The sequence below is a fragment of the Rhinoderma darwinii genome, chromosome 4 (genome assembly GCF_050947455.1).
Source record: "Rhinoderma darwinii isolate aRhiDar2 chromosome 4, aRhiDar2.hap1, whole genome shotgun sequence".
Taxonomy (NCBI): Eukaryota; Metazoa; Chordata; class Amphibia; order Anura; family Rhinodermatidae; genus Rhinoderma; species Rhinoderma darwinii.
The window spans coordinates 154907385-154932031 of record NC_134690.1 but is presented as its reverse complement, the minus strand read 5'-3'; the positions used below and the strand labels follow the sequence as shown (position 1 = coordinate 154932031).

The following is a 24647-nucleotide window of genomic DNA, read 5'->3' as shown; positions in this document are numbered from 1 at the left end:
CTGTGATTGGCTGCAGCCGTCACTTAGACTGAAACGTCATCCTGGGAAGCCGGACTGGAGACAGAAGCAGGGAGTTCTCGGTAAGTATGAACTTCTATTTTTTTGACAGGTTGCTGTATATTGGGATCGGTAGTCACTGTCCAGGGTGCAGCAACAGTTACTGCCGATCGCTTAACTCTTTCAGCACCCTGGACAGTGACTATTTACTGACGTCTCCTAGCAACGCTCCCGTAATTCCGGGAGCCCCAGTGACTTCCTCAGTCTGGCTGTAGACCTAGAAATACATAGGTCCAGCCAGAATGAAGAAATGTCATGGCAAAAAAGCAAGACGCATCCGCAGCACAGATAACATGTGCATGACAGCTGCGGACTTCATTGCGGAATTTAGAATCTCCATTGAAGTCAATGGAGAAATTCCGCCATGAGTCCGCAACCAGTCCGCCACTGCTCCGCAACAGACAGAGCATGCTGCGGACACCAAATTCCGCTCCGCAGCCTATGCTCCGCAGCGGAATTTTACGCATCGTCTAAACGAACACTTCTAAATTAAAGTGGAAGTCAATGGAGAAACGGCTCCACAACATAATGGACTTGTATGGAAAAGAGAAAAAGGTCTGATTTTTATTCCAGAAAAAGAATAGCAGAACTTTTTCTTTTTAGAACTGGACAACTCCTTTAATAAAACTTTTTAAAGGTGTTTTTTTTTTTTCCACAAAGGACCAATGGATATGTATAAAAATCTGGTTGCTGGGGTTTACCAGCTGGGACCAACATGGACAATGGGATACCCATCCCACGGTCCTGGGAGACAAGCTGCTGCTTATACATGGTCAGTCTCTATTAAAGTCTATGGGAGATACTGGAAAAGCATCCTCCACTAGACGACCACAAACCTTCAGGATAAGTGTCAGCACTGTCTGTCGTTAGAATAATTCCATTATGTGCTCATCTAGTTGTATTTACACGGCAGCTGCTGGTGTATCACGCCATTAACACGATTCTGTCGGCCTGATACACGTACAGCAGGACATTTCACCTCTCTTCCTTGTTTAGATCCTGGGCTATTTTCTTTTCTCACGCTACTGCTAAGTGTAGACTGTAGTTTAGGATATAGTCCGCCTGTTTGTTGTGATACATGCTGCACGCTGACATCACTACGGCTAATATATCCGCTGAATCACATATCACAAGTACTTGTCAGTGATAACACAAGAATCATTGCTTCTTCTTACCATTTGTGTGACAATGGCAGCTGAGCACTTTGTTCATCAGTTCATTATCTTTACTTGTGCACACTTCCGACACGGTTTTCACGGCCGTTTTTTACAGATCCGTGTGCCCGGTTTAGCGGCCGTGTGCACTCTGTGTTTCCGTTTCCGAGCGCCGAGCATGGTACTGTCCAGGGTGCTGAAAGAGTTAATGGCTGCACTGATCGGCGGTAACTCTTTCAGCACCCTGGACAGTACCATGCTCGGCGCTCGGAAAATACAATTTTAATGTAAGAAAAAAAAAGAAAAAAAAAATTTCATACTTACTTTCCTCCTGTCCGGCCTCCAGCGATGACGTTTCATCCATGTCGCCGCTGCAGCCAATTACAGGCTGTAGTGGCGGTCACACACATCAGGATGACGTCAGAAGGCCGGCCTCCAGGGATGACGCTTCATCCCACGTGACCGCCTCTGCAGCCAATCACAGGCTGCAGCGGCCTCTGCAGCCAATCACAGGCTGCCGCGTCAGAAAGGAAGGCTGGACTGGAGGAAGAAGAGGGACTCGTCACCAAGACAACGACCGGGTAAGTATGAACTGCTTTTTATTTTATTTTTAATCAGCAGCCTCTTTTCTCTATCAGTGATTGATAGAGACAAGTGGCTGCCGATTAGTGTAATATTTCTGTTATGGTTTTCTGCCCGCCCGGCCATTGCTAGGCAACGGCTCCGTCACACACGGACGGCACACGGATGGCACACGGATGCCTTCCGTGTGCCTTCAGTTTTTTTGACGACCCCATTGACTTGCTCTACTTTGGATCGGAACGGAGCAACGGGACCGTCAAAAAAACTGAAGTGTGCATGGCCATATTGAAATAAATGGGTCAGGGTGCTAGCCGTCAGAAAAACGGCTAGCACCCTGAAGAAAAACACTGAAGTGGGCATGCGGCCTAAACCTCTCTGCTCTCCAGGATCCGTTGATATAATATTTCTATTTTCCATTAAAGTGTTAGGCTGGATTCACATGAGCATGTTCGGTCCGTAAAGGGCGGAACGTATTTCGGCCGCATTTCCCGGACCGAACACACTGCAGGGAGCCGGGCTCCTAGCATCATAGTTATGTACGATGCTAGGAGTCCCTGCCTCGCTGCGGGACAACTGTCCCGTACTGTAATCATGTTTTCAGTACGGGACAGTAGTTCCACGGAGAGGCAGGGACTCCTAGCGTCGTACATAACTATGATGCTAGGAGCCCGGCTCCCGGCATTGTGACCGGTCCGGGAAATGCGGCCGAAATACGTTCCGTCCTTTACGGACCGAACATGCTTGTGTGAATCCAGCCTTAATGTGGGAAAACGCTGCCTGGAAGCACAAAGACTTATCAGTTTGTCTTTAGCATTAACACCTATGGGTTTGTGTTAACAAAAAATTATACATTGCAGAATTGTTGTCTTTTAATGAAGTATTCTTTAAAGGGCCAACACAAAATCCAATGATACAGTTGTTTTATTAGATGGATTCCTCATGACGTTGGTACGGCATTGGGAGAACGTTATTCCACCACGGAGGAGTTGCCACGCTTGCAGGGTTAATGCCCACTATAGTGCAATTGAGAAATGGAAACAGCTGCAAGCTTTTTTGAGCAAACTTATGAATGGCAGTTTTCTGAATGCAATATTTATCACGTCCCCACCACCACCGATGACATTTTCTTATAATTGTGTGCAATTGATTTACAAAAGTTTTCTGACTTTTTGTGCAGAAAGTGTTGCGAAGTTTTGCCAGGTACAACTTGTTGTAGTTCAGTATCTGCGCTGTATTACTCTGATGATGTGTTCTGTCGTGGGGAATACGGTGCACACTACATTGTGACTATATCATGACGTTCTGCTTAGCTATACAGAAGGTAGGGGATTTTTACGCATCAGGCACAGCAGTACTCGATGGCTCCGCTCTGTGTGTTTGCGTGGTCTACCGCTTTGTGGCTGAGCTGTTGTTACTACTAGAAGCTTCCACTTCACAATAATAGCACTTCCAGTTGAAGGTGGCAGATCTAGCAGATCAGAAATGTCACAAACTGACTTGTGGTAAGGGTGGCATCCTATGACATTGGCATGTTTAAAGTCACTGAGCTCTTCAGTACACCTGAGAAGCTCGCATGGCTGTGTGCTTGATGTCATGCACCTGTTTGCAGTGGGTGTGGCTGTAACACCTGAACTCAATAATTACATAGAGTGTCTATAAACTTTTGGCCACATATATATATAATGTTCTCAAGCAAAGGAAGATCGCTACGCTGGTGGTGAGTTTTGAAAAAGCTCTTGAGCGCCACCTACTGAAGAATGCAGAGGCTTGCTTGTGCTTCTCCAATGAGCCTGATCCATCGCGCAGGGGGAGTGGTTTTCCCAGGCTTCAGGGCAGCAGCTGCTATTTGACTTCTCCCGGCATAATCTAAACCATGCCCCCCCTCCTCCTCCCCACACACATCCAGCCGCCCAGCCTCAGCCACAGCGGCAATAAAACATCCTGGCACGTGCTCCAACCCTGGCTCCCCCCCTTCTCCCCCTCTTGTGACTGCAGGCAGGCTTAAAGGGATATACAGCCGTCCTGTCCTTGTAGCTGGAGTGATGCCTGGCACGGTGAATCGCCTGCAGAGCTACACCTATGTGTAATACTCGTCATCCAATATAATAATATAATGAAGTCCATCACAACAATTGTATATAGGGGCTTGGGAGATAGTGCTCCCCCTATCACTACAACTCCCAGCAGCCGTATAGTCACATATTACCCCGGCAATGATTGACTGCAATTCATGTCCTAGTAGTCATTTACAATGAATAGTCAGATCGATTAAATAATTACCGGGAATTTCTCCATCAATTAGTCCTGGAATACATAAGATCTGCAATCACAGACCTACAATTATATTGGATCGGCTATTTCTACGATGTCATAGCTGCGATCATTTATGTAGAGACAATGACCAAATACATTGCAGATCTAATCATATAACATGACGGAAGATACATGGTAATAACAGGTCTAGGGCATTTAGAAATGGGTATATCTCCACCATTGTAGCAGTAACATTAGTTATATCATTGATATGTGTATTATAAGATTAGATGTTTATAAGGCACCTGTAATATATTATTATTATTATTATTATTATTATAACCTTCTTACTCTATAACTGCGACATATATGTGGACCACAGCTGGAGGTGTCCTCAGGGTATACACAAGTGTAGCATCTTTCAAGGGTTAACAGTGGTGCCGCTGATTGACAGGCTGCTCTCATAACCACGCCCCTTACACTTTCCTTGACTTGTCATTGGTCTCAGGCAGTCACGCCCTGTAGCCAATGGCCTGGCGCAGCCCACGCGTGTGCCCCGCTGCCATTGGCTGAAAGTTACTGTGGGAAAGAAAGTTTGGGAAGTTTCACACGAGCCGTTCGCGTGCAGTTAGCGCTATATAAAGAAGGAGCCAAGGAGAGGGCAGTCACAGGCGCACAGGGCAGCAAGCCAGGCAGAGCAGCACCCCCTGCGACACGCAGCCTGCACACTCTGTACATCAGCTTTGGATTGCCACACATTGCATTGCCCAAAGACACTCACCATCTATCTTGAGGATATTAAATAAGAAGATGCCAGCTGATATGATGGAGAAAAGCTCTTCTTCTCCTGTGGCTGCCACCCCAGCCAGCATGAGCAGTACCCCGGATAAACCCAAAACTGCCTCTGAGCACAGAAAGGTAAATGGTCACTTGTAACTGGGGATCCAATGCTATAGAATGGATAATAGGCGCTAGAATATCTAGACCGCAAGACACTCACTGTGTGACTCTTCTTTATAGTCATCCAAACCAATTATGGAAAAGAGACGGAGAGCGAGAATTAACGAGAGCCTGAGTCAGCTGAAGACTCTCATCCTAGACGCCTTGAAAAAAGATGTAAGTATAATGCCATTATGTCAGGACGTTACCGTCTGTATATACTGCCAATGTGTACTGGGGCAGATCTGGACATTTGCTGGCTGATAGGAGTTATTAGTATTAACTGGATGTCATTGTCCTTGCAGAGCTCGCGGCACTCGAAGCTGGAGAAGGCTGATATCCTGGAGATGACAGTGAAGCACCTCCGGAACCTGCAGAGAGTTCAGATGACTGGTGAGTTCTCCCCCCTCCCGGGTGATCTCTTCCAGACTTCCGCCTGCGGTTTGAATGGCATTCTCATACATTCTACTGGGCTGGCGCTCTGCGTCTTTCCCACGGTCTGGGCTTATTTATAGTTCCTACGTGAAGCTCATGTTTCTGCGCTGGGAGGGGGAGGAGGGAGCTCCGATGCTGCCTGCATGACCTGCACTCGATCTCTATAGTATTACTGCCTGGACCTGTAATAACCTATAATAACGGTGTGTTCTCTTCTTTCTGCAGCTGCTCTCAGCACAGACCCTACAGTTCTTGGCAAATACAGAGCTGGATTCAGCGAGTGCATGAATGAAGTCACCCGATTCTTATCCACGTGTGAAGGGGTTAACACTGACGTGCGGACCAGGCTCCTGGGACATCTGGCCAACTGCATGAACCAGATCAACGCGATGAACTATCCAGCTCAGCCCCAGATTGCGGCAGCTGCCACCCCACACCCAGCTTTTGGACAGCCATTAGTTCAGCTCCCTGCCAGCGCACCACAAGGAAGCCCATCTCCCATGGGTGGCATTCCCTGCAAGATGGGTGGCCCACAAGTAGAAGCTGCCAAGGTCTACGGTGGTTTTCAGCTGGTGCCAGCATCAGATGGACAGTTTGCCTTCTTGATCACCAACCCAGCCTTCCCACACAATGGATCTGTAATCCCGGTCTATACCAACTCCAACGTGCCCTCCGGACTACCCGCTGCAGTGTCCCCTTCTGTAATGCCCTCAGTCACCGCAGACTCTGTGTGGAGACCCTGGTGAATAATGGACTAGAATGGACTTGGCAGCGCTTTCTTTTAGAAAGATTAGTTACGACTAGTAATCCCTCCTTTTTGTAGCGAGAATGCACTATGTTTGTAAATAAATGTTCATATTGAATGTGCCCTTGTATTATAAGATTGCAATTTATATTTCGTTTGTACACGAAATTTTGTTTTATATTGAGATGCCAAAGACATTGACTATGCTCATATCGTTCTTCCTATTGTGGAAGCTTTACTTGTAAGTAATAATAAAACCGCACAATGTATTATTTTGGAGATATTAGCTTGTCCACTGTTGGTTATCTAATCATATAATGGTAACAGACCAATAAATATCATGTATGGCCACATATAGAAAGTATAGTACGACATATAGAAGGTATAGAACCACATATAGAAAGTATAGTACGACATATAGAAGGTATAGAACCACATATAGAAAGTATAGGACCACATATAAAACGTATAGGATGACATTAGCATATACATAATAATTAGGATTAAACTGAAATCCAGGAAAATGTAAACCATGCAAACGTCTATATATTTCTTTCTTTATTGTAATATATTCACATGGGGCAGATTATTTGCAACTTAAAAATCCATTCCATGCACCTAAATGGGGCTTTTTCTGCAGCCGGTGCTTGGATTTCTGCAAACTTCATTCAGATGAATGGGCCAGTGGCAGAAATTCCTGCAACAAATCTGCCAGGTGTGAATTAGCTCTGGGAAGTTATTTTACATTAGTGGTCTATTATCTCTATTGAAATGTGTATCCCACTAGACTGGCTACCAACCAACTATAGGCACAGCACTGCAATATGTACCGACCTATAACACAGAGGTAGTCCACAAATTGACGCCCACAATGGAGAAGATCTATAGCGTTTTATCTTCCAGACTGGAGATGTCTACAGGGTTCTGATAAGATAAAAAATATCTAGAGAGAATGGGTTCATGTATAAAGTATAGGTGAGAGGATACATCATAATTCTGCATCTACTTGAAAAACTTTTTGAGAGTGGCATAAAACATTTCTATGTAAATATATGTTGTCTCCTGCACCATCATCGTACATCATGCAACATTTTTCTGCACAGGTCGCACAGCTAATCAAATTAGAGTGTTTTTGCGTTTCTAGATTTTTTTTTTTTAATGCATGACCCCGTTGTGTCTGAATAATCGCATACGTTGCGACTGGAAACTCCCAGTAAAGTCCCCAGCAATGTGTAATAATAAGCCACTCCGCTCCTCTGGAAGTTTGGAACAAGCCTGAACTTAAACGGGACAATTTCAGACAGTCCAGGGATCTGCAGGGAATTCCTTGTCAAATCCCAGCATCCAGACGTGTTGTGCTCTGTCTGAAGCGGCCAGGTGTCTGATAAATCCAGGTGTTTAGGAAGTAAAAGCCACAATGAAAAGCAACGAGACAAGACAGATCAGACCTGTGAGACCCAGGTGCCCCAGGCTGTGCTGTCTATATCCTGTAACACTGACATATCCCACTAAAGTATGTAGGAAACTATATGTGCCCAACAACCATTCTAAATTATTATCTTTTTTATAAGCCTATGGGTTTAGTTCAATATTTCTAAAGTCGCAACTTCTTTACTATGGCATTCCAAGAAGTCTGTTACTTCAAGGTACAGTTACTTATCAGTTTATGACGAGCCTGCACTGCCCCCTAGAGGTTATATATTGCTCATACATAGAAACTGTACAAAAAAACTTCCAAGAAACTTTTTTTTTTTCTGAAGATCGTGGTGCTCTCTATACTCGGACATGCCGGTCCATGGCACATATGGAAATGAGCAGTCAAAATTGCTGTATTAAATATATATTTGGACCAAATCTGCTTAAATAGTCCTTTATTTCCCTATGTCTTACATGTGCAAATAGCTATGGGGTCTGACAATCATCTTCTCACTGTCATAGTGGGGTTATTACATGAAAAGATGGGCTGAGGGTGAAGACACCTTGGAACACTACTGATACATGTCACACTGGAGCAGTCCCTGCACCTACATTTGTTATTGGAAAAGGGGCAGATCATTTACGCCATGCATATAGTACATATAGTCAGTTGTCTTATATTATCTTCATGTCAAACATTAGATCTGTGATCTGTTATTGAATTCAAGTTATTATTCCATGTTGTGTTCTCCATTCATATACATTCAATATTCGTTATTAAAATTCTGCTGGTTCTGTTTGGACTAGACACCTCTATTCCGCTGTCTGATGTGGCAACATACAAATGGGAAAAGTCGTCTAAACACGCAGATATGCTAGGGATTGTGTGACAATCAAATGTGAATGGGGCTTCCCGACTTTCCACCGAATGCAGATGTCAGAGGATAAAAACTATGGGGAATGTTAGATTTCAAGTAATAACTGAATTCTTCCCAGCAAGCAATGCATCTAGAAGAGTAATATAGTATGCAATGGTGCGTATATTCCATATGAATCCGTGAGGAAAAACCCCCATGTGCCTTCATATAAAATCTAAGGGACAGAATGTGTGCATAGCAGTCTATAGGTGGTGCATTACAGGTCCGCATTATGGCTGTGTGCATGGACTATTGTGAAATAACATTCAGCAGCTGAGTTTTCACTTAACCCCTTAGTGACCAGCCCATTTTAGGCCTTAATGACCAAGCTATTTTATTAGTTTTTCTATAGTCGCATTCAAAGAGCTATAAAGTTTTTATTTTTTCGTCTACATAGCTGTATGAGGACTTGTTTTTTGCGGGATTAGTTGTGCTTTTTAATAGCACCATTTTTGGGTACATATAATTTTTATATTAACTTTTATTAACCTTTTTGGGGGGGATTATAAAAAAACCCTGAAATTCCGCCATTGTTCTATGCGTTTTTAAATTGACGTCGTTCACTGTGCGATGTAAATAACATGTTACCTTTATTCTATGGGTCGGTACGATTACGGCGATACCACATATGTGGAGGTTTTTTATGTTTTACGACTTTTGCACAATAAAAACACTTTTGAACTAAAATTATTTTGTTTTTGCATCGTCGCTTTCCAAGAGCCGTAATTTTTTTATTTTTCCATCAATGTAGTGATTTTTTGGGCTTGTTTTCTGCGGGACAAGACGTAGTTTTGAATGGTACTGTTTTGGGGTACATGGGACTTATTGATTCATTTTTATTATGACTTTTTTGGGGGGCAATGGAAAAAAATTGCAATTTCGCCATCGTTTTTTGCGTTTTTTTTTTACGGTGTTCACTTTGCGGTTTAAATTACATATTAACTTTATTAATGGAGTCATTACGGTCGCGGCGATACCACATATGTGTACTTTTTTTTTTTTTTTACACTTTTACTAAATAAAACCACTTTTTATGGAAAAAAATGGTTTTATTTATTTTTTTACTGTACTTTTTATTAATAATCTTTATTTCACTTTGATGACTGATTTTATTAGTCCCACTAGGGGACTTTACTGTGCGATATTCCGATCGCTGCTATAATGCTTTGGTATACTTCGTATACCAGAGCATTATTGCCTGTCAGTGTAAATCTGACAGGCAATCTGTTAGGACGTGCCTCCGGCGCGTCCTAACAGGCATATGTCCAGGGCAGACCTGGGGGCTTTTATCAGTCCCCCGGCTGCCATGACACCCCATCGGAGACCCGCGATTGCATTCGCGGGCCGCCGATGGGTGACAGAGGGAGTGCACTCCCTCTGTAAACAAAGTTAAATGCCGCGGTCGCTATTGACGACGGCATTTAACGGGTTAAACGGCCGCGATCGAAGTAAACTTCGATCGCGGGCGTTGGAGCAGGAGCTCAGCTGCCATCAGACAGCAGAGCCCCGGCTCCTGCCTGCACGGGAGACCCGTGCAGGACTTAGACTAGGCTGACGTGAAAAGGCGTCAGCCTAGCCTAAAGCCCATTAGTGAATCACGTAAAAAGGCGTATTAGTGGTCACTAAGGGGTTAAAACCTAGTGCAGACAAAAAGTTTTGCAGTTGTCCATAATAACCTGTCAGGCCATGTTCAGATGTGGCAGAATTTTTCCACTGCAAATGTTGGTGCAGATTCGGGGCAATTACGCAAAGAATCTGCACCAACATTTGCATATTTGACAGGTAATTCAGATGTTGCAGATATCACAGCGGAATTGCCACAGATTTCCGTTTTTGCATTGCAAAGGCTGAAATCCGCAGTGAAATTCCGCTTCTTCTCCGCAACATAATGTGCATGCTGCGGAGGGAAAATTCTGCACCGCAGCCTGATTTCCGCACAGTTATTTTCCGCAACGTCTGAACTAAGTTTCCTAAAAATGTATAGAAAGAAATGAAAAAAACGGCTGCTGCAGAATTCCACTGCGGACTGTCCACAGTGGAATTCCACAGCAATTCCGCCACATGTGAATGTGCCCTTTAGGTCCAGCTGTTGTTTTCTCAGATTAGGAAATGAAGGAAGTGATTAGTTTGATTTCTACCTGTAATTGCTTCTTCTTTTCCTCTGTACCAGTTATGTCTCTGTTTGTCTGCTCCTTTCCCTGTGCTTTTCCCCTCACTACCTGTCCTGAGCACATAGTACTACAGACAAGGGATCATGTAATGCCATACTGCCTGCCCCTATATTAAGCTGTAGATTGTAGGGTGGTGGCACTGCCAGGGTTTATAGGACAAACAATGTAGCAGTAAGGTGTATTCATTTTGTAATCATTTAAAGTTTGTGTGTTTTTCCAGGTGATGATTTTCCAATCACTTTCATACATATATTCTGTTCTGATTGTTTTAATAAAATATTTTGCCCTTTGAATGTGTACAATCATTGCTCAGAACCCAGTCAGATCTTCTGTAAAGGCAGATCACTATAGCAAATCGTCAGCAGTGAAAGCTGCAGGAGTTTGGTCATGAGTTCCATGCAAGGTCTTCTGGTGTGTGCTGAAATGTGTGAGTAATAACCTAGTTCAGCTTCCCACTGTCCTAGGATTTCAGTTGTCAGCACACACATCCATCTCTTATAATAATTAGACATGCAGTGCAGAGGGGATGGGGAGGGGGTCTAAAGCTGTGCCTACTCTTGGTGATCAGACCAACCTACTGATAATTATTAGGGAGACTGAACTCAATATTTAGGAGTTTTCCTTTAAAATCCAGTGCAGATTACTATTAATGGAACAATTCAACTGTTCTCATCATAGAAAAATGAAGACTTGATATTCCTCCAAAAAAGAAGCCTCCTCTGTGCAGTTTACTCAGCATTAGGGGGGATTCAAACGAGCGTGTATTCGGTCCGTGCGGGCCGCATGGTTTTCACACGGCACGCATGGACCAATACAACTCTATGGGGCAGTACAGACAGTCCTTGCTTTTTGCGCAGCGTTTGTCTGCTGCGCAAAAAGCCCGACAGGTTCAATAACTTCGCGTATTTCGCGCATCACGCACCCATTGAAGTCAATGGGTGCGTGAAAACCACGCAGGTTGCACGGAAGCACTTCCGTGCGAACCGACTGAAACAGCGCACCAGCTGTCAAAAGGATTAATGTAAACAGAAAAGCACCACGTGCTTTTCTGTTTCCGAACATCCAAACGGAGTGTCTTTGCGATGAGCGAAGCCGGACAAGCGAACCGAACTTCACCGGGTTCGGCCGAACTCGTTTTGGCCGAACCCGGCAAAAAAATTATCCGTACGCGACGTCAGGAGATAGTCACTGTCCATGGTGCTGAAAGAGTTAAACTGTTTCAGCACCATTGACAGTGACTTCCGATCCCAATATACATGAACCTGTAGAAAAAAAAACGAAGTTCTGACTTACCGATAACTCCCGGCTTCTTCCTCCAGTCTGACCTCCCGGGATGACAATTCAGTCCAAGTGACAGCTCCAGCCAATCGCAGGCCAAGCACAGGCTGCAGCGGTCACATGGACTGGCGCGTCATCCAGGCAGGTGGGGCCCGATGTCGAGAGGCGCGTCACCAAGGACGCGTCACCAAGGCAACGGCCGGGAAGTTCTCGGTAAGTACGAACTTTTTCTTTTTTTTCAACAGGTTTTTCGATATTGTGTTCGGCATTCACTGTCGAGAGTGCTGAAAGAGTTACTGCCGATCAGTTAACTCTTTCAGCACCCTGGACAGTGACGGGCGTCGACTAGCCTCATCTCTATGATGGCGGCTGCGCGAAAATCACGCAGCCGCGCATCATACACGGATGACACACGCAGCTGTCAAATGGTTTTTGCGCGCGAAAAACGCCGAGTTGTTTGCGCCCGCAAAAACGCAACGTCCGTCTGTATCTGCCCTTAGGCTGGGTTCACACGAGCGTGGCATTTTTGCGCACGCAAAAACGTGGCGTTTTGCGTGTGCAAAAGCCACTTAACAGCTCTGTGGGGCAGCAGCATATGATGCGCAGCTGCGTGCTTTTTCACTCCATTTGGATGTTTGTAAACAGAAAAGCACGTGGTGCTTTTCTGTTTTCATTCATCCTTTTGACAGCTGTTGCGCAAATCACGCTGTTCGCACGGAAGTGCTTCCGTGCGACATGCGTGGTTTTCACGCACCCATTGACTTCAATGGGTGCGTGATTCGCGCAAAACGCCCAAAGAACGGACATGTCGTGACTTTTTTTCAGCAGACTCACTCTGAGTAAAAATCACGAACATGTCTGCACGGCCCCATAGAGTAATATAGGTCTGTGCAACGCGCGTGCAAATCACGCGCGTTGCACGGACGTAATTCCCGTTGGTCTGAATAAAGCCTTAGGCTGGATTCACACATTGTGTCTTAGTTGCAGATTTTAATGTAGATTTTTTGAGCCAAAGCCAGAAGTGGATCCAGGTGGAATGAGAACTATAAGATCTTCCTTTAGGGCATGGCCAGACATGGCGGAATTGCTCTGGAATTCCGCTGCGGACACTCCGCAGCGGAAATCCGCAGCGTACATGTTTCTCCATTGCCTTCCACAGCTTTTTAGTAGGGTTCGTTAGCACTTTGCGGACAATTCCGCTGCGGAGCATAGGCTGCTGTGCGGAATTTGGTGTTCGCAGCATACAATGGATGTTGCGGACCAGTGGCGGACTGGTTGCGGACTCATTGCGGAAGTTCTCCATTGACTTCAATGGAGATTCTAAATTCCGCAATGAAGTCCGCAGATGTCATGTACATGTTATGTGTGCTGCGGATGCGTATTGGTTTTTTAACATGACATTTCTTAATTCTGGCTGGACCTATGTATTTCTAGGTCTACAGCCAGACTGAGGAAGTCTATGGGGCTCCCATAATTACCGGTGACTACGTGTGTGCACCCGTAATTACGGGAGCGTTGCTAGGCGACGTCAGTAAATAGTCACTGTCCAGGGTGCTGAAAGAGTTAAGCGACCGGCAGTAACTGTTTCTGCACCCTGGACAGTGACTTCCGATCACAAGATACAGCAACCTGTAAAAAAAATAGAAGTTCATACTTACCGAGAACTCCCTGCTTCTTCCTCCAGTCCGGCTTCCCAGGATGACTTTCAGTCTAAGTGACGGCTGCAGCCAATCACAGGCTGCAGCGGTCACATGGACGGCCGCGTCATCCAGGGAGGTCGGGCTGGATGCCGAAAGAGGGACGCGTCACCAAGACAACGGCCGGTAAGTATGAAATTCTTTTACTTTCACTAGGGAAAGTGCTGTCCCTTCTCTCTATCCTGCACTGATAGAGAGAAGGGAAGTACTTTCACCTCAATACGCAGCGGCTAGTCTGCATCAATTTACTGCACATTTTGGGCAGATCCGCAACAGAATCTGCAATGCAGATTCTGTGCGGCATTGATGTTGACAGTTGCGGACGAATTTCGCCACGTCTGGGCATGCCCTAATATTCCCATTTCTTTAGAAACCACTCCTGGCCTTGGCTCAAAATCTGCATCTTAATCTGCAACAAATATGCGATGTGTGAATTCAGTCTCACAGTAGTATTTATTGGGATTTAATGTGAGATTTTTTTAAGCAGGCAAGTTAATAATTGGATCCTTAGACACAGAAATGTGGATTTGATGAACGATACAGCCAGTAATAAGCCATTAGATCATTAATTATTACATCTATGGCATGAATATAATCAGAAAGGATACAAATATTTCAATGATTAGAATATAAAACTCATGCAGTTCTAATAGAGATCCCAATTCAAAGGGGTTCTGTTTCAATTCATAACTGTTTTCAAGATCTCTGCTTGCTGCCAATGCATGGAAACATTGTTGCTCGCACAAACAGGAATAAAATCCCTACCTACTATTTCTTCAAGAAGAAGCTTTGCTACAATTGTGTCCAGTCTAGGTAAACACAACATTAGCACAAATCTTTCCTGTTCTGATGGTTAACTACAATGTATCATTGTAGGCAGAATGTATTATTGTGGAGTCCCAGCTGTTTAGCTCACGTGTTGCCTAGACAAGATCCAGGATAGCAAACCCTCAGCTGTGAGTAGCATAAGGCCATGTTCAGACGTGGCAGAATTTTTCTGCTGCAAATGTTGGTGCAGATTTGGGGCAATTACGCAATGAATCTGCAGCAACATTTGCATATTTGACAGGTAATTCAGACGTTGCAGATATCACAGCGGACTTGCCACAGATTTCAGTTTTTGCATTGCAAAGGCTGAAATCCGCAGTGAAATTCCGCTTCTCCGCAACGTCATGAGCATGCTGCGGAGGGAAAATTCTGCACCGCAGCCTAATTTCCGCACAGTTATTTTCTGCAACGTCTGAACGAAGTTTCTTAAAAATGTATAGAAACAAATGTAAAAAATGGCTGCTGCAGAATTCCACTGAGGATTGTCTGCAGCGGAATTCAATAGCAATTCCGCCTTGTCTAAACATGCCCTAAGGGCACATTCAGATGTGGCATAATTGCTGTTGCCTAATAAATTGGGGGCATATGAAGGTTGATGGAGGTTCCTGGGAAAAAAATGTTGGAGGGCTCCCTCCTCAGTAACAGGGCCATATAATGTGTGACTAACATAAAGGAGATTTCCATGGATTTAAAAAACACTTATTTGGGGCCAAAATAAAAAAAATGACCGCCACTCCATTCAAAATTCTCCTCACTGCGATCGTGCAGTGAGGAGGAATGGAGGTTGGGACCCCGATTCTAGACATGGGTGGGGGTTCCAGTGGTGGGGCCCCCAGCTATCATACATTGGATTCCTGTAGACAGGGGATAAATGTCAATTGTGGTCAAGCCCCTTCAATTATTCACCTAACATATACCTCTCTGTTTCTCCACCGCTGATGTCATCTGACCCCAGCATTCCTTGTTTACAGGGGCATATAATGACTTCTCCTCAGCAGGCAATCATTCCCTGCCACAGTGACATGTATGGCAATAAAAATGTATGCTTGTCCACCAGATTTCCTCTAGCTAGCAGCGCAAGCAAATAGGACATCTGGCTCATGAACATAGAGCACAGAGTACCAATTCTTAGCATCAAATAGTAAAATCTGTATAATCGCTCCTTCTGCCACCTTTAAACACCCATGTCTTGTCTGGCAAAGGCTGGAGAGAACTGGAAGGTTGAGGCTCCTAGGTGGTGGAGGTCCAGTGCAATTGCCCCATTTGCCCCAACTATAATCTGACTATGGTGCAATGTGACACCACATCTGTGGTCTGGCCATCTACAGCATCCTGTGACCACTAGTTTTTCAGCTGCCAGCTGATCGCCAGCGGATCCTCATTTAGAGAAGGGGTTGTTCGAATGGTATAAACCCCTTAAATCCTTAGACACTGCATTGAATCTGAATCTATAGAAAGTATTAAAGTCACCATAGATATAAAATAATTCTTCATTAAATCAGTCATAACAATAATGTGGATGTCTACTTGTCTACCACTAAGCCCTGGTCACCAGGGACATAGCTGTAGGGAGTGTGGTACTAGTAGTTATACCCGGGCCCTTATGTTCTAGTGGCTCAAAGACCCTTCTGCCACATAGGAAGACATGAGTATTATAAATGGCACATGATATGTTAGGGCCTTTTATACAAATTTTGCATTTGGGCCCAGGAGATTCAAGATAAGCCTCTGCTGGTCACAGACCTTTTATGATTTATAAGAATATATTTGCAGTAGTGGAAAGGCTTAGTTGACTGATGGCGGACAACTGAATGTCATAGTAGAAGAAAAATGATAAATCAGACATGTTAGAAGATCTATAGCTGTAAAGGTCTAAATGTGAAGAGACAGCTTTTGGGGGCAGTTATATAATACTTGTACAACATTTACAACATATTTTCCAGTCACAGTGATTGATAGACTGCTATGCACTAAAAAGTCAGATAAGCGTGTCAAAACCAGGTGAACATGTTCTCCGCAGCTGTAGCCCTTGGCAAAATAACAGTAATCTTACATAAAAAAATAAACACTACACTTACAGGCTACAACTCACACTATTTGGACTCCTCTACAACTTGTAAAATACAGGCACAAAATTAATTTAACCCTTAGGCCTTATTCACACAAGCGAGTCAGATTTGTGTCTGCAAAAAAATGGACTGTTTTTCATCCATCTGAATGTCTGTATTGCGTCCATGTAGTTCCCATTTATTATTCGTTTTTCTCCTTGGCAAGCACTCCCTGGTTTCACGTTTGTTTCTGCATTTCTTTAGCAACCCATGTGAGGAAAACAGAGACAGCACACGGATGATTTCCATGTGCTATCCGTTTTTTTACGCACCCATAAACTTTAATAGGCGAGTCTTGTCTGCAAAAACGGACCAGAATATGGCATGCTGTGAGTTTCTCGCAACCGACACATGTGAATAAGTCCTAAAGAGAATAATTTTGATAGGGTATTAATTTTTTTTTTAAGACAACGTGATGATATTGTAGAAGTTTATGTTTCATACAGTATAAGTACATCAATGAACTAGAACATTCCGCCAAATAATACTCATAAGTTTTACCTATTACCTATGGGCAAAGCAATGCAAATCCACATGTCACTGAGCATAAACTGATGTCACTGAATATCACAGCAACGTTTCTGATCCCCATCATCCTTCATCAGACTGTGGTGTAGGCTTCATAACATAAAAGAACAGTGCCCTGCGCCTGGGAACATTGGATTTACATTGATGAATAAAGCATGTGGGCATTATTCAGAGAGTTGTTCTAATTTATGAATGTATTCACAGAAGAGCCATCTGTGACTTCTTGGAACTAGTGCCCAACTCTGGTTAAGATCTCATGCATACGACCGTTTTACAGCCACGTTTTGTACAGAGCCGGAATAGGATTCCTAGTCAGGTGCATAGGGCCTCTACTGTACCTCCACATACCTCTGATTTCATACAGGTGCAAACCATGGAGGCTTCATCACATGCTGTATGTACGAGGCATTGCTAGGTCAAGGGAAGGTAAATTTGACATGACTCAGGCCTAAATGAGCATATTCCTGGCTCATACAGGAAATGTCCCCTAGGTCAGTGTTATTAAGTGGAATTTCAGACGCTGTGTTGTATCAGAGTAAATCTTTGACTAGTGTTGAAGGTTATACAGCTGTTTAATTTGCTCTACTGTCCCTTTATTCTCAGCATCAGTGAAATATCAGCTCATAGACCCATATCTCTATGACATGTCTAAAGATTATTTAAAGTGTAAATACAAACGACACATGTGATGTTGATAAAGTATAATGTAACGTGTACAATGCATTGGTCTGTAGCCTGGTGTCTTTTACCTGCAGAGGACATTTCTAGCATGGTCACATATGTCTAGGAATATCCTACTTAGGCTTCGTTCACATCTGCGTCAGGGCTCCGTTCCAACATTCCGTCTGAGATTTCCGTGGGAACAAAGCCCTGACTGACACAAACCGAAACCAAAGGTTTCCGTTTCCATCACCATTGATTTCAATGTTGACGGATCCGATGCCAATGGTTTCCATTTGTCCCCGTTGTGCAAGGGTTCAGTCGTTTTGACGGAATCAATAGCATAGTCGACTACGCTATTGATTCCGTCAAAACGACGGAACCCTTGCACAAGAAAGACAAACGGAAACCATCGGCACCGGATCCATCACCATTGAAATCAATGGTGATGGAAACCAGGGTCAGTTAGGGTCCAGTTCCGACGGAAAGCTCAACGGGACCCTGGCGCAGATGTAAACGAAGCCTAACATAGTGACAAGCTCTTTCTGTACCTGTAAAAGGAGTAAGAAGAGACAAGTGAATGGAAATGAGGAGATGGAAGAGCGATTAGGTGACAATAGTATATAACAATAGCTAGGAGGGTGAGGGAATGGGGTTAAGTGAATACATAGGGGGAGGTAACTTGTTTGCAGTAAACTTTCAGATGTATTTTCTAGAGAAAATCCTGTAATTGAATCTTTTATGCCCTGTTTACATTATAAATATGACATGTTTTCCTCTCTAACAGTTATACTCTTATCACTGACTCTCCTAGATCTTCCTGATATAGTTCAAATAGAATCAAAACTTGGATATTCTGCAGCACGACCAGCAATAAGGGCATGGCCCCACGTGGCGGATTTCTTCCGCAACTGTCCGCATCAATGCCGCACAGGATCTGCCCAAAATGTGCAGTAAATTGATGCGGACTGGCCATTGCGTATTGAGGTGAAAGTACTTCCCTTCTCTCTATCAGTGCAGGATAGAGAGAAGGGACAGCCTGTGATTGGCTGCAGCCGTCACTTAGACTGAAACGTCATCCTGGGAAGCCGGACTGGAGGAAGAAGCAGGGAGTTCTCGGTAAGTATGAACTTCTATTTTTTTTACAGGTTGCTGTATATTGTGATCGGTAGTCACTGTCCAGGGTGCTGAAACAGTTACTGCCGATCGCTTAACTCTTGCAGCACCATGGACAGTGACTATTTACTGACGTCGCCTAGCAACGCTCCCGTAATTACGGGTGCACACACGTAGTCACCCGTAATTATGGGTGCACACACATAGTCACCCGTAATTATGGGAGCCCCATTGACTTTCTCAGTCTGGCTGTAGACCTAGAAATACATAGGTCCAGCCAGAATGAAGAAATGTCATGTTAAAAAACCAATACGCTCCGCAGCACACATAACCATGTACATTACAACTGCGGACTTCATTGCAGAATTTAGAATCTCCATTGAAGTCAATGGAGAACTTCCGCAATGAGTCCGCAACCAGTCCGCCACAGGTCCGCAACATCCATTGTATGCTGCGGACACCAAATTCCGCACCGCAGCCTATGCTCCGCAGCGGAATTTTCCGCATCGTCTAAACGAACCCTACTAAAAAGAAGTGGAAGGCAATGGAGAAACGGGTCCGCTGCGGAGTGTCCGCAGCGGAATTCCAGAGCAATTCCGCCACGTGGGGCCTTGCCCTTAGACGGAACAACAATATCCCAACTTAATGGGGAGTGCACGCAGGTAAGTATCCCCGGTCCAAAAGAGATCACAAATCCATATATAAAGAAGAGAGCTCTGCAGTCTCTCTTCTTTATATATGTTAAAATAGAATCAATCTTTTGCATTACTAGTTTTCCAATAATTAGAATTTGTTATTTTTTTGATTTTTTTGTTTAGAAGCAATCTAAGAATACCAGTGCACTAGATGTCACTTACCAATATACAATGAACCTGTGGCTGTATGCAAAAAACACAGCCGTGGGTAAAGATCATGATACTGACATCGTATCCATGCAGTTATGTAACTTAAATACACGACCGTATTAGTCATGGGTTCTCACAGAAATGCATATAGAGAAAAAATAATTGATAGATGATAGAAGAAACTTTGATTTTTGATACAATGCCGATGCTAATGACCTATACAGTGTCTTCAGTCTTACATTATGACCAGGCCATTAAAATGGAGCACATGCATGAACGTACAACTATTGAACATAAATATCTTTACTGTGTTTTCTAATTGTTTGCTATTCAATCTTCTTCTAATAAATACTACTGATTCTGTGTTGGATTACATATCTGAGAATGTTCCCTAAAGGCTATGTAATAAGCCATGAGCAAGTAAAACCTAGTCTAAATTGAGCGTTTGGATTGAACTTTCTTTACATTGTTTCATTTGCTTATTTATTATAAAAACTGTAAAACATTGTTAAGTCTCTTTATGTTGTATTTATGTTGTGTCTAGAAGTTGGATGTGTTACTAAAAAGCTAAATAATTCCCCCTCCACAAAGACCTCAACAACCAACCGCAGCAACTGAAATCCCACAATTGCTTAATACCAACAGAAGAGGCAGGTGTGTGCATCTGTTTGTATAGCAGGATTGGAGGCATTGTGCACTTCAAAGGACACATAATACTTCAATTTTTAACTTATCTTTACTGAGTAGTTGGTTTCACTTCAGGTCATCCCAACCCCTTCATCTCTGTGTGGCCATGGCATTCTACTCAAGATCCTGCAGATGTGTATTTAATATAGGATGTTCAATGTAAATGCAGGCCCTCATACAATTAGGCAATTAGGGGTAGCTAGGTTCCCCAGCACCCGGGGCAAAGATTCAGTTTGGCGCCCCCCAACCTCTTTCCCGACATCTCCTTCCCCCTCGCCATGTTTGTTTTCCCTACCAATCAATGACGTGTCATTTCTTTTCCACATTTTTTTATGTAACTGAAGCATAAACACATTTGTATATTTTACAAGCAATATAGTTCTATACACAACCAGAACCCAGCTGATTACATGTATACAGCACTAGAACAAAGCTAATTACATATATACAGCACAAGAACCAAGCTCAGTACATATATACAGCTCCAGTACCAAGCTCTGTACATAAATACAGCACCAGAACAAAGCTCATTACATATATCCAGCACCAGAACCCAGCTCATTACATATATACAGTACCAGAACAAAGCTCATTACATATATACAGCACCAGAACCCAGCTCATTACATGTATATACAGCACCAGAACAAAGCTCATTACATATATACAAAACCAAGCTCAGTACATAAATACAGCATCAGAACCAAGCTCAATGCATATATACATCCCCAGAACCAAGCTCAGTACAGATACAGTGGAGGAAATAAGTATTTGATCCCTTGCTGATTTTGTAAGTTTGCCCACTGTCAAAGTCATGAACAGTCTAGAATTTTTAGGCTAGGTTAATTTTACCAGTGAGAGATAGATTATATATATATAAAAAAAAAAAAGAAAATCACATAGTCAAAATTATATATATTTATTTGCATTGTGCACAGAGAAATAAGTATTTGATCCCCTACCAACCATTAAGAGTTCAGCCTCCTCCAGACCAGTTACACGCTCCAAATCAACTTGGTGCCTGCATTTAAGACAGCTGTCTTAAATGGTCACCTGTATAAAAGACTCCTGTCCACAGACTCAATTAATCAGTCTGACTCTAACCTCTACAACATGGGCAAGACCAAAGAGCTTTCTAAGGATCTCAGGGACAAGATCATAGACCTGCACAAGGCTGGAATGGGCTATAAACCATAAGTAAGACGCTGGGTGAGAAGGAGACAACTGTTGGTGCAATAGTAAGAAAATGGAAGACATACAAAATGACTGTCAATCGACATCAATCTGGGGCTCCATGCAAAATCTCACCTCGTGGGGTATCCTTGATCCTGAGGAAGGTGAAAGCTCAGCCAAAAACTACACGGGGGGAACTTGTTAATGATCTCAAGGCAGCTGGCACCACAGTCACCAAGAAAACCATTGGTAACACATTACGCCGTAATGGATTAAAATCCTGCAGTGCCCGCAAGGTCCCCCTGCTCAAGAAGGCACATGTACAGGCCCGTCTGAAGTTTGCAAATGAACATCTGGATGATTCTGAGAGTGATTGGGAGAAGGTGCTGTGGTCAGATGAGACTAAAATTGAGCTCTTTGGCATTAACTCTACTCGACGTGTTTGGAGGAAGAGAAATGCTGCCTTTGACCCAAAGAACACCATCCCCACTGTCAATCATGGAGGTGGAAACATTATGTTTTGGGGGTGTTTCTCTGCTAAGGGCACAGGACTACTTCACCGCATCAATGGGAGAATGGATGGAGCCATGTACCGTCAAATCCTGAGTGACAACCTCCTTCCCTCCACCAGGACATTAAAAATGGCTCGTGGCTGGGTCTTCCAGCACGACAATTACCCGAAACATACAGCCAAGGCAACAAAGGAGTGGCTCAAAAAGAAGCACATTAAGGTCATGGAGTGGCCTAGCCAGTCTCCAGACCTTAATCCCATCGAAAACTTATGGAGGGAGCTGAAGATCCGAGTTGCCAAGCGACAGCCTCGAAATTTTAATGATTTACAGATGATCTGCAAAGAGGAGTGGGCCAAAATTCCATCTAACATGTGTGCAAACCTCATCATCAACTACTAAAAATGTCTGACTGCTGTGCTTGCCAACAAGGGTTTTGCCACCAAGTATTAAGTCTTGTTTGCCAAAGGGATCAAATACTTATTTCTCTGTGCACAATGCAAATAAATATATATAATTTTGACAATGTAATTTTCTGTTTTTTTTTTTTAATATAATCTATCTCTCACTGGTAAAATTAACCTAGCCTAAAAATTCTAGACTGTTCAGGTCTTTGACAGTGGGCAAACTTACAAAATCAGCAAGGGATCAAATACTTATTTCCTTCACTGTATACAGCTCCAGTACCAAGCTCTGTACATATATACAGCACCAGAACACAGCTCAGTACATAAATACAGCTCCAGAAAAAAGCTCAGTACGTAAATACAGCCCGAGAACCAAGCTCAGTACATATATATAGTACCAGAACCAAACTCAGTACATATATACAGCACCAGCACAAGAACCCACATATTTACAAAACCAGCACAAATACAGCTCAATTTAGTGCAACCCCTGCCGTATAGGTTTGCACTAAATTGTTTCCAGCTCCCAGCATGGCCCAAACAATGGTAAGGATATGCTGGAAGTTGCTGTTTCAAAAAAAATAAAAAATCATATCATAATCATACCATCCATCATCTCACTGCAGATTATACAGCGACTACAGTGCTGATTAGAGGCAGAATAAACATTTACATTAAAGAGGCTCTGTCACCACATTATAAGTGCCCTATCTCCTACATAAGGAGATGGGCGCTGTAATGTAGGTGACAGCAGTGTTTTTTATTTAGAAAAACAATCTATTTTTACCACGTTATTAGCGATTTTACCTTTATGCTAATTAGTTTCTTAATGCCCAACTGGGCATGATTTTACTTTAGACCAAGTGGGCGTTGTACAGAGGAGTGTATGACGCTGACCAATCAGTGACCAATCAGCATCATACACTTCTCTCCATTCATATACTCAGCGCATAGTGACACTGCGTTATTCACTATGTGCTGTCTTATACTGTCACATTAACGTTACTGAAGTGTCTTTACAGTGAATAGACATTCCTTCCAGCCAGGATGGGATTTCTATTCATAATCTCGACACTTCAGTAATGTTTGTGTGGGATTTACAGCAGAGCAAGCGTAATCTCGCTGTAACCTGGCATTTACAGCGTGATCTCGCGAGATTACGCTTGCTCTACTATAAGTCCCACACAAACATTACCGAAGTGTCGGGATTGTGAATAGACATCCTGTCCTGGCTGGAAGGAATAGACAGACAGACAGACCCCCTGTAGATATAGCCCACCGCTGTATATAGTGATCCACATATAGCCCACCCCTGTATATAGTGCTCCACAGATAGCCCACCCCTGCATATAGCCCCCCTGTAGATATAGCCCACCCCTGTATATAGTGCTCCACATGTAGCCCACCCCTGTATATAGTGCTCCACATATAGCCCACCCCAGTATATAGCCCCCCTGTAGATAGAGCCCCCCATAGATAAAGCCCACCGTAGATAAAGCCCCCCGTAGATAAAGCCACCCTCATATATAAAGCCCCCTTATAGATAAAGCCCCCTGTAGATAATGCCACCCCTAGTAGATAAAGCCCCCCCTGTAGATAAAGCCCCCCGTAGATAAAGCCCCCCGTAGATAAAGCCACCCCCATAGATAAAGCCCCCCTTATAGATAAAGCCCCCCTGTAGTTAATGCCACCCCTAGTAGATAAAGCCCCCCCCCTGTAGATAAAGCCCCCCCTCGTAGATAATGCCACACACTTTTTTATTAGGATAAAAAAACAAACTAAACAAATTCACCTTAATCTTGTTCCAGAGCTGTCCGGCGGCAATGGAGACCTGCTCTCTTCTGCGCAGGTCTTCTGGGGTTGAACGACGCAAGCAGCACAATGACGTGATCGCGACGCTTGCGTCTATGAAAGGCGCTGATTGGCAGGGCAGAATGACTTTCCCTGTCAATCAGCGGGACATACACCCGGCCACTCCGGGACAGCGGGACAGCGCCCGGAATCCGGGACTGTCCGGCTGAATCCGGGACGATTGGGAGGTATAAGATAGATAATAGATAGTTATGAGATGGATGGATAGATAGACAAACAGACAGATAGACAGCCAGACAGACAGACAGACAGACAGACAGACAGACAGAC

At 43.8% G+C, this 24647-nt stretch overlaps 1 protein-coding gene across 1 annotated transcript; it reads left to right on the top strand.

The window, feature by feature from the left end:
• Positions 1 to 4672: 4672 nt before the first annotated feature.
• On the top strand, positions 4673 to 6422 carry HES1 (hes family bHLH transcription factor 1). The gene is made up of 4 exons (XM_075864064.1): positions 4673 to 4964; positions 5067 to 5162; positions 5291 to 5378; positions 5646 to 6422. The coding sequence occupies exons 1-4, from the start codon at positions 4857 to 4859 to the stop codon at positions 6164 to 6166; spliced, it is 813 nt and encodes a 270-aa protein (XP_075720179.1). The 5' UTR covers positions 4673 to 4856; the 3' UTR covers positions 6167 to 6422.
• The last annotated feature ends 18225 nt before the right edge of the window (positions 6423 to 24647 follow it).